Source organism: Augochlora pura, chromosome 9 (assembly GCF_028453695.1).
Source record: "Augochlora pura isolate Apur16 chromosome 9, APUR_v2.2.1, whole genome shotgun sequence".
Classification (NCBI taxonomy): Eukaryota; Metazoa; Arthropoda; class Insecta; order Hymenoptera; family Halictidae; genus Augochlora; species Augochlora pura.
The window spans coordinates 10,343,945-10,361,069 of NC_135780.1; the positions used below are offsets into that span (position 1 = coordinate 10,343,945).

Consider the following 17,125-nt stretch of genomic DNA (forward strand, 5'->3'; position numbering starts at 1 on the left):
TTTTATGCATTTGTGACACAAATGAAAAATTGAACAAAATAGCAGAAACATTTATAGAATTTCAAGATATTATTTTATTATCGTCCGATTAGAATGTTTAACAAATTAAATATAAGTCTACGCAGTTTCCATTTTACATAAATGTCCGCAGCGTAGTTATCAACTAAACGAAAAAATTCTCGAAAAATTCGACAGAGGTCTTGACTTTTGGTAAAAGAGCTACCGGCAAGAAGCTTAAGATTTCGATTCCGATTTCGCGTGATTTTTGAGAAATCGCCGTTTCGGCCGAAACGTGGCGGACCGGCGATGACTTCGCAGCGTTCCCGGCCGGCAAAAAATGAATAATCGCGGCCGAGTGAAAGGTATATCGATTCGATCGGCGTTTCTCTTACCAAAGCGTCGCGCTCAAAACGATTTCAATTATCGAGCCGCCTCCGCTCATAAAATTTCGACGAGTTTATCGGGGACGGCTTTCCACCGCGCGGAACGCCTCTCGGACTAAGCATGAATATATTAATTCGCGTACACATTCGTGTATATATAAGTCTCTCTCTCTCTCTCTCTTTCTCTCTTTCTCGCGGGTTCCGCCGCGGCGCGGTTGCAGATCTTTTTTTCCTCTCGTTTCCATTTTTACTCTTTTTTTTTCCTTTTTGCACGGCCACGGTTGCAAAACTCGCGCGGCGTTTTGCAAGTTCGATGAGTCATCGTCGCGGGGTCCCGGAGCAAAGTCGCGTTTCCGCTTCGAATCAGCGCCGATAAATTTTGCGCGTTCGGTTTCTTTTTCTTCGATTTTCGCGTGGCTCGCTCGTGATCGCGAGGCGAGATTTCTTTTCTTTTTTTCTTTTGCCGAGGGCGAAAAGACGGAGAGCGACCGAAGCAGACGCGAGCGAGCGCGTGCTGGTCGGCAGAAGACGAATCGAGTTTCGGAGAAGAAGGGACGCGTTCCGTGGAAATATTAAATTGAACGGCTGTCCTTGCCGCGCATCCGGTGCACGCCGTTGCACCGTCGTCCCGCCGTTGCACAACCGTGCGACGAGATGCGACGAAGGGGAACCGTCGCAATTTGATCGATTTGGAACGAGCCGTACGTAACGACAATTTCAGAATCGCCGGTCTTTAGCGTGATTTTCTGGAAATTGCCCGCCACGCGAGGCAATCGTTTCCAGTCCTTGGTCGTCGGAAAATCGTCCCTGTTCTGCGCCGATCCTTCGAACAGGATTAACTCTTTGTCATCGATGTCGTTGTAACAGTTTATCTACCGGGAGCCTCTAAACAATTCGTTCAAAGTATCGGCAAAGAAAGAATTAACAACCAAGTGACTATTTAATTTTGGAATTATTCTCTATTTGTCTTTATTCAAATAATTCTCTATTTGTCTCTATTCAAATAATTCTCTATTTGTCTTTATTCAAATAATTCTCTATTTGTCTTTATTCAAATAATTCTCTATTTGTCTTTATTCAAATAATTCTCTATTTGTCTTTATTCAAATAATTCTTTATTCGAACAATTCGATACATAATTCGAATTACGCGATAAAGTAATATAGAAGAAATAACTCGGTAAATCATGGAAAAATGCTCTCTGTATATTCTATCATTTTTATTCGGAATAATTATATTTTTGTGCTAGTTAAACTTTATTCGAATAAAATCGTGTGCTGATAAATATTTAATCTAGATCAATTCTGATTCGATAGTATAGAATAGAAGAAATATATCAATTTCTCTTTTGACACATTTCAAGTATTAATCTATTCAAGTATTAATTCGTTTAGATATTTGTTCGATTTAATATCAATTCGATTAGATATTTATTCTTGATTTAATATCAGTTCGTTTAGATATTTATTCGATTTAATATTGATACGATTTAATGTTGATACGATGTAATATTAATTCGTTTACATATTTATTGGATTTAATATCAATTCGTTTAGATATTTATTCGACTTAATATCAATACTGTTAGATATTTATTCGATCCAATATCAATTCGTTTAGATATTTATTCGATTTAATATTTACTTGATTTAGTATTGATACGATTTAATATTAATTCCTTTAGATATTTATTCGACTTAATATCAATCCGTTTGGATATTTATTCGACTTAATATCAATACTGTTAGATATTTATTCGACGTAATATTAATTCGTTTAGATATTTATTCAATTCAATATTAATTCGTTTAGATATTTATTCTATTTAATATTTATTCGATGTAACGTTATTTCGTTTAGATATTTATTCGATTTAATATTCTCTCGATTTAATATTCTCTCGATTTAATGTTCTCTCGATTTAATATTTACTCGATTTAATACTTATTCCGCAGCGTCGAATAAAATTCGATTCGTTACTCTTTATCTTCCGTCCGTCGTCCGAACAAAATTTCTCCCGGCTCCGATAAAATTCCCCCAAGGTTGTTCCCGTTAATTCGGACAAACCCGCCGCTTTTATTACAAATAGTCCGTTCGAAGAGTTCTCAACTTTGCGAAGCCTCGGCGCGCACATCTTCGGGTCGAGCAAGTATAATTCGGCGTTCCGGAGTCGACCGAATCTTTTCCGCGACGTCGAGGGACGTCGAGGGAGCCGCGGCGGGCAACAGTAGCAGCACGCGTGAACCAGAGCCCACGGAACCAATATTTTCGACCGCAAGAGTGGCTGGTAGCCGGTCGCCGCGGAGAAGTGCAGATAGCGGGAGCAGTTTATCGGTTCTCGGCGGTGTTAACCGTCGCCCACGCGTTTTCAAGAGAGAAACTACGGCGTCCACGGTTCCGCGCGGCGAGTAGACGACGACGACGACGACGGCGACGAGGCTGTTTATTGTTATCACTATCGCGGGGACCGGCCCCAAGGGAAGCTGATACGCCGCCGCCGGGCAACACGGTGGACGCGCGTGCTTATAAAACCGTGAAAATGCTCTCCGCTTCGGACCGCCTGCCGTTCCTGCCGTTTCTGCCGGTTCTATGCCGTCACCGGCCCCGGCCATACTGGATCGGTTTCCTGCTCCGTGTCGCGCGAGCCACGATTTTTCCGACTGTCCGCGGGGCCCCTTCTCGTTTCGTCGGTTTATACGGCCGGGGGAGACACGATCGCGCTAGAAAATCCTATCAATGTTGCTGGAAATTTTACGCTTTGATAAGCGGACGCTGCGAACCTATAATTTTCTGTATTTGGGCTGCCGCGAACGTTCCAGTTTAGATATCGCGTGCGTCAAGGTTTCAATTGGATCTATCTCAGCGGTTATTACTGCTAATATTTTCCCGCGTTTTTCAAGGCCCGCGGACGACGGCGCGTAAATGTTCGCGGACGAGAAGACACTTCCTTCTTCGCCCGCGTTATGCGAATACTTGCGGGGAACGCAAGATTTTTGTAGATCGCGGGTCTCGAAGACCGGTAGAACCGAGTAGAAGACATAAGTGAATATATAGATAGATAAATAAATATAGTAGTGACTCAACAGATAGATAAATATAGTAGTGAATCAATAGATAATTAAATAGACAAATGAATAAATAGGCAAATAGATAGACAAACGAATAAATAGATAAATAAATAGACAATTGAATATATAGATAAATAACTAGACAATCGAATAAATAGATAAATAACTAGGCAAGTGAGTAAATAGATAAATAAATAGATAAGTAGGTAGACAAGCTAATAAATAGATAATTAAATAGACAAGCGAATAAATAGATGAATATCCAGACAAGCCAATAAATAGATAAATAAATAGACAAGCAAGTAAATAGATAAATAAATAGAGAAATGAATAATTATGTAAATAGATGGACAAACGAATAAATAGATGAATAACTAGGCAAGTGAGTAAATAGATAAATAAATAGACAAATCAATAAATAGATAAGTAGGTAGACGAGCCAATAAATAGATAATTAAATAGACAAGAGAATAAATAGATAAATAACCAGAAAAGCCAATAAATAGATAATTAAATAGACAAGCTAATAAATAGATAAATAACAAGACAAGCCAATAAATCGATAATTAAATAGACAATCAAATAAATAGATATATAACTAGACAAGCCAATAAATAGATAAATAACTAGACAAGCCAATAAATAGATAAATAACTAGACAAGCCAATAAATAGATAAATAACTAGACAAGCCAATAAATAGATAAATAACTAGACAAGCCAATAAATAGATAAATAACTAGACAAGCCAATAAATAGATAATGAAATAGACAATTAAATAAATAGATAAATAGATAGGCAAATTACTAAATAAACAAATAAATAAATATATAAATATGCTAATAGATGAATGAACTTGCGAACGCTCCAGGTGGAACCGATTTTCCACCTGCGCTCCGAAAGTCGTCGGCGCGGAATGCCTCCGAAACCGTACCTAATGAAACTTATTTCGCGTTGTCTTCTGGCCCCGATGGAAACCGCCACGTAACAAAGTTTAGCGGCTGGCTAGTCGGCTGGCTTTCTTGCCGCGGTTTTTGTCCGCGATCGGATCTCGAAGTAATTGGAGCGCGATACTTTTTGTCGCGTGCCGCGAACTATTGTTCGAACCTCTTGAATTTTCCGGCGACGGAAAAATTTCTAAAATATTTTCGAGACACTTGTGGCGGGATTTAAGACGCTCTCTTGCGAACGAAACCTGCCGCGATTGTTTCTCTTTGTTAACCCTTTGCACTCGGAGCCATTTTAACTGGAAATCTGAAATCATTTTTCTGGTTCGTGGTGTTTCCATTCTATTTGACAAAATCAATTTTTATGCATACAAAATTTATTCCTGTGACTCCGGCCAACAGTTTTGCTACCTGATAATTTTTTAAATTTATATCTTATTGTTACAAAAATTATTTTGCAACGTAATAGAATTATTTTAGTGGTGCCTCATAGTCACCACTCGAGTGCAAAGGGTTAAAAAGAACTTGTTTCGTTTCTGGAACTAGTATAGAGCAACTTAGATCACGTTTCTTCTGGTAATTTATTGAGAAGTGATAGATGAACGTTTCCACGGATTTGGTCGCGACGCGATCCATCAACAATGTAGACATTGTACGCGTTCATGAAATGGGTATGGAAAACTTGGAACCGTGACATTGTCGGAAGAGTTCGGAGATATTCTTGCGTAATGTATGAACTATGATTCGATGCGTTTATAGAGAACATGTAGGAGATTAATCTAAAAATCTTGTCACGCTATTTTTAACCCCTTGCCATAATTCGACGATGCAAATTTCTAATAATAATTCGTAGATTGTGAATGCTGTTCCGTTGTTTTAATTTTGTCTTTCTTCTTCTTAAAAAATATTGAAATCGAGATACTTCTGATCGTTGCAACTGCGAAGAAAATGAGAAAAAGGGTTAACACATTGAAAATATTCAAAAAAGAAATATATTTCTGTTTAATTCGTATTTTATAAAATTGATGCAGACAATATTTATCAGACCAAAGATATTATTAAACCGTAGATCTTGTAAAAAAAGAACAGAAATTTCAAAAATGTGCACGGCTTCTTCTAACAATTTTAGCAAGTCGAAATATAAAAATACATAAATAATAAATATATAAATAGCGAAGATTTTAGAGGAATATAATAACGTTACTGCACTATTTTTAATTCATCTTATTGTTTTAATTGTAAATGCATCAAACCGAGTATATATTTATTATAAATATAATACCTAAAATCGAGTATATATTTATTATAAATACCTAAAACCGAGTATATATTTTTTATAAATGCTTAAAACCGAGTATATATTTATTATAAATGTTAATTCCGACTACAATCTCACTTAAAATTATTAAAAGCCGTGCTAAAGACGATACACGTTTTTATATAATTCCTCTCATTCTCGCAATCGATGCAGAGTTAACGTTCGCCGCGCATCAAGATGCGCCGTCCGTCTATGATTTACGGGAACCCATTAGGTCGCCAGGCGGCTGAGAATTTTTTCACGCGAGTGTCCGCCGCGCTTGGAGAACGCCGGCTGGCATTTTTATCGGCGCGGCCGCCTCGCGCTTTAACCATGGGAAAATCGAATCGATTCGGTTTCACCCTGAGAAGTTTCCACGCGCGGCTTCCAAGGAAAAGTTTCAAGGACGACGCGACGCCGGGCACTCGACCGGCCAGGTAAAAACGTGGCCGACGATTTTCGAACCGATAACGGGCTTTCGGAGGCTTGACCGTCGATTACAGAGACAAAGAAAGCCGTCGTGTTCCGGCGACGAAACTTCGAACGAAAGCCACGTTTTCGTTCGACGTTTTGCTCTTGAAATGATTTTTAAATGTACGTTGCAAATGGTGGGTTTTGAAGAATTGAATTTTCGTGCGTGATTCTGTCGCGATTTTCGATGATTTAACCCTTTGCACTCCGTTGTCTCCTCTTTTCGTTCGAAGTTTTGCTCTTGAAATGATTTTTAAATATATGTTGCAAATGGTGGGTTTTGAAGAATTGTATTTTCGTGCGTGATTCTGTCGCCATTTTCGGCGATTTAACCCTTTGCACTCCGTTGTCTCCTCTCAGGGGACATCGTAATTCTAGCATACGACTAAACATTAAAGTTTATTAGCGATTTGCAACTACTTCTCGATGTCTACAAATTCATATAAATCGAATATTATTATAATAATATTATATTTGATGCATTTATGGCAAAAGTGAGTAGGTGAAATCTCAGGCAAAATATATTAAAAAAAATATAAAAAAATTTATAATATATATAAAAATATATAAAATATATAAAAATATATATATTTCACCATAACGCAATAATATGCAGTCATCTAATATCTCCATGATTCGAAAATGAAAATACCATTTTAACTTAATTTAACTAATTTCGACATAACCTTGAAAAATACCCTAAAAATAAATAACCTATAAAAGAATAACAAAACGTTCAATTCCTTAATATCGCATAACCAAATTCTCTGTGAACAAAAGGGTGGCGTGCCTACTGGCGGTTACACTTAATTAAAAATAATTCCCGCAAGTCAGAGAGTGCCGCGTATCGGCTGCCAAGTAACCCGTGTACACACACCGATCCGCCGATGGAGAAAAAAAGAAATGTCCCGGTCTCCGAACAATTTCCATTTCCCCGGTGTAAAAAGAAATCCGGTATCTCGAATTAGCAATTCAGCGCGTTGCTCCGGGGACCGAGATGGCAAAAATTCGATCCGGGATCCGTTATCAATCGCGAAGTCAGCCCGGGGAAGTCGCTAAATCATACTGTTATCGGGGCCCGGCAGTCAGTCAACGTGTCCGCGTCGCAAAGGGAAAAACAGGAGGAAAGAAAAGCCGTGGCAGGCACGAGCAAGGGAGAGAGGGAGAGAGAGAACAAGAGTGAGGAATAAAGTGAGAGGGAGGGAGAGAGAGAGAGAGAGAGAGAACAAGAGTGAGGAATAAAGAGAAAGAGAGACAGTAAGAGAGAGGGAGCAAGAGCGAGTAAAAGCGAGAAAGAGAGACAACAAGGCAGAGAGAGAGCAAGAGCAAGTATTAGCGAGAAAGAGAGACAGCATGACAGAGCGAGGAAAGCGAGGAAGAGAGACAGCAAGGCAGAGAGAGAGCAAGAGCAAGTATTAGCGAGAAAGAGAGACAGCAAGAGAGAGCGAGAAAAGCGAGAAAGAGTGACAGCAAGAGAGAGAGAGAAAAAGCGAGGAAAAGAGACAGCAAAGGCGAGGAAAAGAGACAGCAAGAGCAAGAGCGAAAAAGAGAGAGCTCAAGAGTGAGAGAGAGAGAGAGAGAGCGGCGAGGTTGCAATTGGTGGTCGATATCTCGAAACGGTTGGACCAGTGACGGCGCACAATCGACTGCCGGGGCGACATTTCTGCCGGCATTCTACGGCTTTTCGTGCCGGCATCCCGCGAGGCGGATTCCGCGCTCGTTATTTACTTCACGTTTCGCGAAAATGAAAAAGGCGGGGTCTCTTGTGCAAGTTCGACGCCGCGAGGTGAAAGTCGGGCTCGGGAGCGCGGTTCGGCCCCGTGCCCGGTGCCCGGTGCCGGTCCACTCTCGAGATGGATAACGATCTTACCGGAGGGAAGATCGATCGGACCGGTCGTCGTTCTTTTCTCGGAAATTTATGGGACGGCCTGCCTCTTGCGAAATCCTCCGGAAAATTCGGGAAAAATGGACCGATTGTGTTTTACCCTTTTTTGGAGATCTTGCCACCATGCGCGGGTCTCGGTACGGTAATGCTGTACAATGTAGCTGCAAACCTTTTGATATGGAATAATATTTTTATGATAAGGTGAGAGTCTAATTTCTGTTGGATTAGTTTATTAGATTAAAATACTAGTTTAATAGTTTAATAGTTTAATAGTTTACTAGTGTAATAGTGTAATAGTTTAATAGTTTAATAATTTAATAGTTTACTAGGGAGAATGGTTAAGTATTGCTTTCAATTATTGCAATTGGTTTGCGTCACGGAGTCTGGAAAGCGAATTTAATAAATACATTTTGTAGTTGCCTGTAAATTGTACAATTGTACACGTGCTGAAGATTTCATTGGAATCGTCGAGATATAGTCACTGAAAAATTTTAAAATGACCAATTTGTAAAATATTAAATTTCAATGTTAGTGGCTCGTAAAATCGTCACTAATTTTAAAGAAATTCTCAGTGTTATCGAGGATGTACAAAATCAATTTTTAGAATTTACGTTTCATTTTTACTCCTTTTATTATAGCAGATAATTGCTGAAAACAATTTTTTAGCCATTGTCTAGTAACTTAATTCTTTTATATTCGAATAGGAAGTTACTCATCAGTTATAAAATTATTCTTATTATTATCATTCTTTATTAACGTGCTAGTAATGAATTACAAGGATTTAATGTACATACTTCGAATTAAGCGATAAATACAAAAGTTTAATTAATATTCACGTTACACCCAGTTTTCCACGGCTAAAATGTTACACACATATACCATACATATCTCGCACCCATCTCAGCAAAATCTCTTTAAAATCGCGAGCCCGTCGCGCGTCCATTTCCCTCCGTATCATCTCCCCGTGTCCGCGGTCCCGAGACGCGCGCAGACATCTGGACCACGAACCCTCGATCCGCGAAAGTAAGCCACCTCTCCGTCCGTGAAATTCTCGCATGTCGTGGCTCCGTCGCTGTCCGCGCCGCTCCGAAACGGAGCAGACCCGGCTGAAAAAAACTCGCCGGTCGGTGAGAAACCCGGCCTGGAAACGGAAAAACCGCGGCGCGTATCTCCGACGACGGAAAAGAATTCCGCGCGTACACGTTCGTTGTCGGCGCTTCTTTCGGCCGCCGCCGCGGCGCGTTGGGAAATCTCATTGAGACACGTCGAAAGAAAACCAGCCGACCGCTCGCCGCCTCCGCGTTTCGTCCGGGAACCACTCCACGCCGGTGCCTGTACAAGTGCAACTTAACACAATAGAGTGTTAAGAAACGCGCCCGACTGCTGGAAAAAAAAAGCGGCCATTGTTCGGCCGATTCGCTCGAGGTTAATGATGACATTAAAAGCCCGCGAGAGCAAATGGAAACCATTGTCCGTTCCCTTTAGCATCGCGGGACGCGGGATCGGAACGACGCGGGGACACCGTCCATTTTCGAAACGAAGGTCGAGCTTCCGGTTCACTGAATACGCTTCGATTTTTGGAGAAATTGATCCGGAAATATGGTTATGCTTGTCGACGTTCGAATTGTATTTTTAGTTAAATTATTGAGGATCGATGAGGTGAAATTAAGCGGTCTCTTTATGATGAGTATATTTTGTTTGGAGAAATATTTTGTGCTATGATAAGAATACTTGTCAGGAAGGAATGATAATATATTGTGCTATGACGAGAATAATTGTCATGATGAAATTTTAATATACCGTGCTATACTTGTCAAAATTTAATATATTCTGCTATGACAAGAACCCGATACTACGAATTTGATACTCGTCATGAAGACATGATAATATATTGTGCTATGACGAGAATACTCGTCATGAAGAAGTTTTAATATATTGTGCTATGACGAGAATAATTGTCATGAAGAAATTTTAATATACCGTGCTATACTTGTCAAAAAATTCTAATATTGTGCTATGACGAGAATACTCGTCATGAAGAAGTTTTAATATATCGTGCTATGACGAGAATAATTGTCATGAAAAAATTTTAATATATCGTGCTATACTTGTCAAAATTCTAATATATTGAGCTATGTTATATTATTGATAAAATTTTAATTCTATAGAAAATTATTTGATAGTATATATATTTTTTTAGTATATAATTAAGAATAAATTTAATATAAGTATTGAAAAGGATTAATTTAAATTAAATATAAATAGAATTAATTTTTTACCTTTTGTATCAAGGTTAATTTAAATATAAATAAATTATTATTTATCTCGAAGATAAAAGAGCTAATTTTATATAATTCTTTAAGTTTTATTTCAATTATGAATATAAAATTGGGCGTGAAAAATAAATCGGTATTATTGATATCTAGTTTTATCATCATATTCGTCATGAAGAAATTTTAATATATTGTGCTATGATGAGAATACTTGTCATTAAGAAATTGTAATATATTGTTCTATGACGAAAATAATTGTCACGAAGAAATTCTAAAATATTGTGCTATAATGCATATACTCATTACGAAAAATACGAGGAGTACACACGTCCTAAAGAACTGTCTTTATTTTGTGTTACAAGTATACTCATAATAAGTAAAAATGTATTTAAATCACAATTTAAAAAAAACTAGAACATAGCAAATTTTAAATTTTGAATACCAGCAAGTAAAAAGACAAATAATTATCGCAAAGAAGGTAGATATATTTAATTTAATAACATATATTTAACACGTTCGTCGCCGACAATTAGACACTAAAATCCCCACATAATTAAAGCAATTTAATGAATTAAAATAAAACTAAAAAGTTTACATTTATCATAGGGGATGACATTAGAACTCTTTCGCATTCGAAAAATCATGGTCGAATTCGTTTTGCTCGAATATATTGCAATTAAAATAAATCTTCGAAATTGGTCAGAAATTAATGTTACCCAGGTGACGCGGCGACGAACGCGTTAACATATATTTGATTTAATAAAATTATTCTTACTTCTGGCAAACGCACCGTAGCGCTACAGTATAGGGATTTCCGAAACTTTCGCCACTGCCAGAAGAAGGAACTTACGTACGTAGGCGACGATGACGCTCGTCGACGACGGATCGACAGAACTGGTTGAAAAATGACATATTCGTCCGTGGAATCGAGTCCGGCTCGGCGGGGTGTCCCGGATCGCGCCGCGCGCGGCAAGAAAGCCCGCGCGCGGGCAATCAAAGTTCCAATCGTAGGTTTAATCAGCCGATCCCCGATGGAAAACCGAGCATAGTTCCCCGATCGGTCGCGCGCGCGGCCAGAACCGTACGCGGGACAGACGGAGACACGCGGCGTTCCGCGGATTCCTTCCGCGGCCCCGGTTTATTACATAAGAATCGCGCTGGAACGCTTCGTAAGCCCGTTACGTCGCCCGGTGAAAATCGTCCGGCGACGTCGCGCGAAACAAAGTTCCCGGCAATTTCTATTAGTTTCCCCGTTACGCGCGCAACACCCGGGCCCGCGGATCTACACGATCGATCCGCACGATCGATCTCGATCCACCGGCGTCCCTCTCTGCCTAACCGTTATTTCCCGATGCGGATCGGAGTCGATAGGAGAAATAAAATACACCGTGGCTATTAGAACGCGAATATCAGGCGCTGATCATCTCCGCGATTACTTTGTTCTTTATTTAATGGCCGGCATGTGCGTGCATTCTTTTTTCTTTATTACGATCGAGTGTTAACCCTTAGAGCTTGGAAGATTCGTTTTTATGTATGTTACTGCCGGCAACTCGAGGTGATTTTTTCGGAAATTTCGATTTTGTTGTAGAAAGGTGAATTTAAGTGAAAATTATTGCATTGATATGAACGTTTTATAGATACTAATGAATGAGAATTTTTCTGATTTTATTTGTGTATATTACATACGATTACACGTGTATCTTTAATAATCGTGATAATCGTTCCTTTCGAGCCTGTTACAAGTCATGAATGTTAAGTAATTTTGTTGAATAATGTTAATACAAGTTATATGATTTTTTTCTTGAAGTAGGACGAGGTTAAGGTGGAATTTTATAGAATTACAAAAGAAAGTTTTTTCGATGTTCAAAGAGAATTGTTTCTTTATCTTTTAGCAAAGCTACGAGGAAAATTAATTTATAATACACGAAATAATAGTTTCCTGTACCTCTGATAACTCTTTTCTGCTTAAAAGGAATTCAATTTCGTGAAAGAAAGTTTGACAGTGGAACGCGAAAGCTTCACCGCGATTTTACTAAATTGTCTGATCTTGGTTGTCTGTATCTACTTACCGCAAGGCGAGCGCCAGGCTTTTGACTCGATGTATATTTAACGTTCGTACAGTTATAACAGAATCTTCAAAGCACTTGCCATACCAAAGATCAAAACGTCAAAGTCAAGTCATCATCCTTTTACATAAATTTCTCCAAACATTGCACTATTCTGCTAAAAAATAATTATTATCAAAAGGATTCATAAAATCATAAATTCTAAAAATATCTCATCTCCAGACCCTTAGATTCTCTCTCCGTCTAACCCTTTGCAATCGCGGCCATTCTGATTCATTCAATCTGATTTATTCATTTAATCCAGTTTAATTTATTTACATGTACGGTTAAACATCCATTATTTACGATAACATAACAAAGACACGTTATATTTAAACCGACAGGGAATCGGTAAATTAGGTGAAAATTGCAAAAAACATTTCCGACAAGAAAAATAAATATCTCCAAATAAATAGATAAATAAACAAATAAATATCTCCACTCCCCAACTTGTTTATATTCGTTTCCAAGCCCGGGAACAATTTGGCAAAAATTTACTGTACACCCCAATTCCGCGAGGCTCGCGGATTCCCATGGCGCAAATCAGCGTTCTAATTGGATCAGCGTCGGCGATCCCCGTACAGTCGGCATCGGAGGCGCGACTAGAGTCTGTCCGCGGGCATGCAATGAATTCGCAGCGTAACCGGGGAGAATCCGCGTTTAAATTCGTCAGGGCCCTCGGCGGGGCCATCTTTACGACGTCGGACGTCCGCAAGAGTTTACCGCCCCTGGTTCTATCGCAAACGCGCCGCGGCACCGCGGCGCAGTAAATACCGGTATCTGGTGTCGTAAAGTTCAGCATCGGTTTTCCTCCGGCAAGGGGGAGGAAGACGGCGGCGGCGGCCGGCGGGGAGGAGGAGGAGGGGGACCCGCGAAAGGAAATGCGGGGGAAAGGGTCGTAGGGAAAGAAGGAGAGGCTGTCGGAGGGTTAGAGGTACCTAGAGGCGCTCAGGGAAACGAGGAAAGGAGGAGGTCGAGGACGTGGACGGGGAGGGAGGCGAGCGCGCGCGTCGGGGGGGTAGGAGGAAGAAGAAGCGGTGGACGGCGAGAGAGGGCGAGAGAGGGCGGGCGGGTGAGGGGTCGGGAGAGGGCAGAGAAGGAGAGGACCAGGGCAGCCGCCTAGCCTTGTAATTTATGTCCCGAGCTTGCCGCGGCCGCGTTGACAGTTGAAACACGGCGGCTCCTCGGATTGGTCGGCATCGGGCGCCTTATAGGGTCGCGCGCATGCGCGATACACCGCCTTGCGACATCCATCAGAGGCGACCGGCTACTGCCGTCACCGTGGCCACCGACTCTTTATCTTTCTCCTTTTCCCTAGCCCCCGTCGCGCGCGTCGTAGCTGCCCTTTGCCGATGTCAACCGAGCCGTAATCCGCTGTCACTTCGGCTACCGTGTGCCTCTCCGCCGCGCCGCCGACTCCGCGAGCCGTCGACTCCGCGAGCCGTCTCCTTCCAGGTTGTTGTCCTATTTCGCCTATTCCGCGCGCTCGGAATAGCCACCGCGAAGCCGTCCCTCGCGCGACCATGTCCTTTCAAGCTCCTCCGCCTCCGTGGAAAGTGTCTTCGCCATGCTCGGCCGCTCCGTTCCTCGGACTCCTGTCTCCCGAACCCTTCCTGCCTCTCCCAGCTGGAACCTTTTTCTGCCGCCGGTTCTTTTTCTCGACGTCGCGAACGCGACTTCGCCTAGCCTTTGTTCCCCGTACGACGCTCCCTCGAACCTCCTTTAATTGCATCCACGCTCGATCACTTTCACCGCGAGTTTCTCTTTGGCCGGCGATTCCGCGGCGGCGACTTTTTTCGCGGCCCGACACCGTTCCCGGAGTTCTTCCAGGCACCGCCTACCGGCGCTCGTTCGTTTCGCGTTTAAGGACACGCTTCGGATCCGATCGATCGATCGGTCGATCCTCTTCTTCTTCGTAGCGCTCTCGCGGCTCTAGGCTGCTCGTACGGTGTAGACATTTTACGGCCGCGGATGGCGAAGCGGAGCCTGGGAGCGAACTGGTATTAAAGGCAAGCAGGTGGCTAGGTCAATTTTGACCCGGGATATTTAAATCGGTCACTTGATCGTTGACTAAGTTGCATTTTACTTCGAAGGTTTATTGAGTCTGTAATCAAATGTTTTGTGAAATTAGCGTAAAAGTTTCGGAAAACATTGTAAAACATGGATAATCAATTTAAATGTAAATTTCGCGAGGAATTGACTTTTTAATACGTAAATAAGTAAATGTTGTTTTGGGCGATATGTCGATCGGCTTTTGTCTAACTATTAATCCGTTGGCCATCCTGTGATCATCCTATATTAAATTATCCGCAGATTGCATTTTAATCTAACGTAATTAAATTGCCATTTAATTACGCGCGTGACGTACGTATACTTTACTTAATTTTCGACAATCGAGTAAAACAAATCGCCGTTGTATTAAGAACAAGGAAAACATTAACATACGTGTGCAAGAAATATATCCAAAAATATATTCCGAGCAATTTTCTTTTACAAAGCTCGGAATCGTTGCGAGCACCGTGAATATCACGGTTGCGAAAATGTCGGGCGGTTCGAGACTCACCGCGTCCGGGGACGAGATAATTAGGGATGAGTCTCTTATTCGTGCTGTCATCTCGGACGGTTCGACAGGTCCCGAAAGAGGCGAGGGGCGACTTTGAAGCGGGCCCGCTTGGAAGATGGTCCGGGCAGGTCGCAAAACATGTAGTTAGACGCACCGGAGCCGATCGGCGGCGATTACTCAGCGATTCGAGCGGGGACCCCTCCGGCTCTCGCAACGAGCCGTTCGGTTTTCGCCGGCTCCGGGTCAGCCTGCGGGGTTATGCAACGATTGTTCCGAACGGTATAGACGTGAGGATGATCGGGGGAGGTCGTCGGTTGAGCAACGCGGCGCGGCGGCGCGTCCATCGAAGACCGACTCTCGAAATGGAGTTTCTAAAGTCCTCGGACTCGGTGTTTGTTCCAGCAGCCGGCCAGCTCGCAGGAGCGTGGCAGCGGCTTGGCTGTGGGGCGTCAAGGGGGGCCCGGTAGCGCGGGGGGGCCCGGAGCAGTGGACCAGGCGAGGGACCTAAGTCCCTGCCTCCCCGCGTCCATGGGCGACGCTGCACGACCCACCACCTTACCGTGCAGTCCTCCTGCCGCCCACCATCACGGGCCCCATCATACGCCCCTGCATCAGACCCACTGTGGCACGAACAACAACTGCTACGACGGACCCACCACCCCCTACGACTCTAGGGACTACGACTCTCCTGGAGGTTAGACACGATTTAAACAACTTCTGATTTTATAGCGTCGATTTGGCTAGGGCCCTCGGAGGCTTCGCCATACTGTTCGTGCGGTTTTCGAATTTTAACCCCTTGCGCTATCGCTTCTTTCTGATCTGCGTTCATTGGCACTGTTTGGTTATTAGTCATTTACTTGATGGAAGAAGACGATTTCTAGTTTACGTTTGTTTTCGTTTGCTTTCATGATCAGATTTTAGTGACAGAAGATGCAAATCTTGTTTCCATTTAATAGAAACCATTGGCAGTCATATTTATTAGATTGTATTACATTTATTAGATTATGTTACATTTATTAGATTATATTACATTTATTAGATTATATTACATTTATTAGATTATATTATATTTATTAGATTATATTATAGAAGTGTTCATCACGAGTCTGACTCGTTGTTATAGTGCAAAGGGTTAAACTTTCGTGCTGGACTTTTTTAATCATCTTGAGTATACGTCCCAGGCTATTAAAATTATTAAGAAATTATACATATACATATTGTTCGATGCTAAACCTATGGAGCTCTAAAAACGGCTAACAAAAATTACCGCGCAAGAATTACAATGTAGAGTTTATTTAAATAATGATAATGTATGAAATATGTTGAACAATTCTTAATGAAAGCAGCTTTATGACTTCAATAATTATGTAATAAAAAATTAGGGGAGATGGGGGCAAAGTTAGAACTTCGAAAGTGTAGAAAAAAATGTAAAACGTTTTCTTTGATAAAAGAGTATAGAAACCAGCTTAATTTATAGTTAGATATCTTCTCTGTACGATTCCAAAGCAACGCATGAAAAAATAACAAAGCAGTTCTAAAACACCATATAAAGAAACGATTTAGTTCTGTTTGTCTCATATATGGGGTGAAATGATCATATTGCCACATATGTGATCTCGCTATGGGGCAACAAGAATCTGGAACAGAAGCAGAATATAAAACTAGAAATTAAACAAATCAATGAACTTTATGGCACTGTTAAACGCACGTTCGTCAGGTTATAAATAGGAATACCTTTTAGGTTAGTTTGTGAGTTAAGTCAGTGCACACTTCTCTTCTCTGACGCGGCTCAGTTTTCCCGGAATGTTTATTATTAATCGAAACGAATAAAATTGTTTATTTGTTAAAAACCGCACGAACTTTCTGGTCAAACCAGCGAATACCAAAAATCGTATAAGAGAAAACGTACGCGAATTAATTTGCCGTGTAATTAGATCGTTAACTTTGCTACCTTCACCAGTTAGTATTCGATCGAATAAATTATATATATAATAATTATAATTATTACAATTGTAATTAACACAGTCCATTGACCGATTTCACAAATAGAGATCTGCCGTCTAGCAAAACTTCCGACAGAATGATTCCAATATTTTTACATATATTATTAATTCAGTGCTGGGTAAATATCGA

At 41.1% G+C, this 17,125-nt stretch overlaps 1 protein-coding gene across 3 annotated transcripts in view; it reads left to right on the plus strand.

Moving 5' to 3' along the window:
* The window catches only part of LOC144475061 (LIM/homeobox protein Lhx9-like), a 99,045-nt gene that overhangs the window by 14,997 nt on the left and 66,923 nt on the right, over positions 1-17,125 (plus strand). For 2 of the 3 annotated variants that reach the window (XM_078190606.1, XM_078190607.1), the window contains exon 2: positions 15,398-15,686. In XM_078190606.1, coding sequence (XP_078046732.1) covers positions 15,398-15,686 — 289 coding nt within the window. Of the gene's footprint in view, positions 1-15,394; positions 15,687-17,125 lie in introns of all 3 variants that reach the window. The other variant, XM_078190605.1, reaches the window with a different exon arrangement.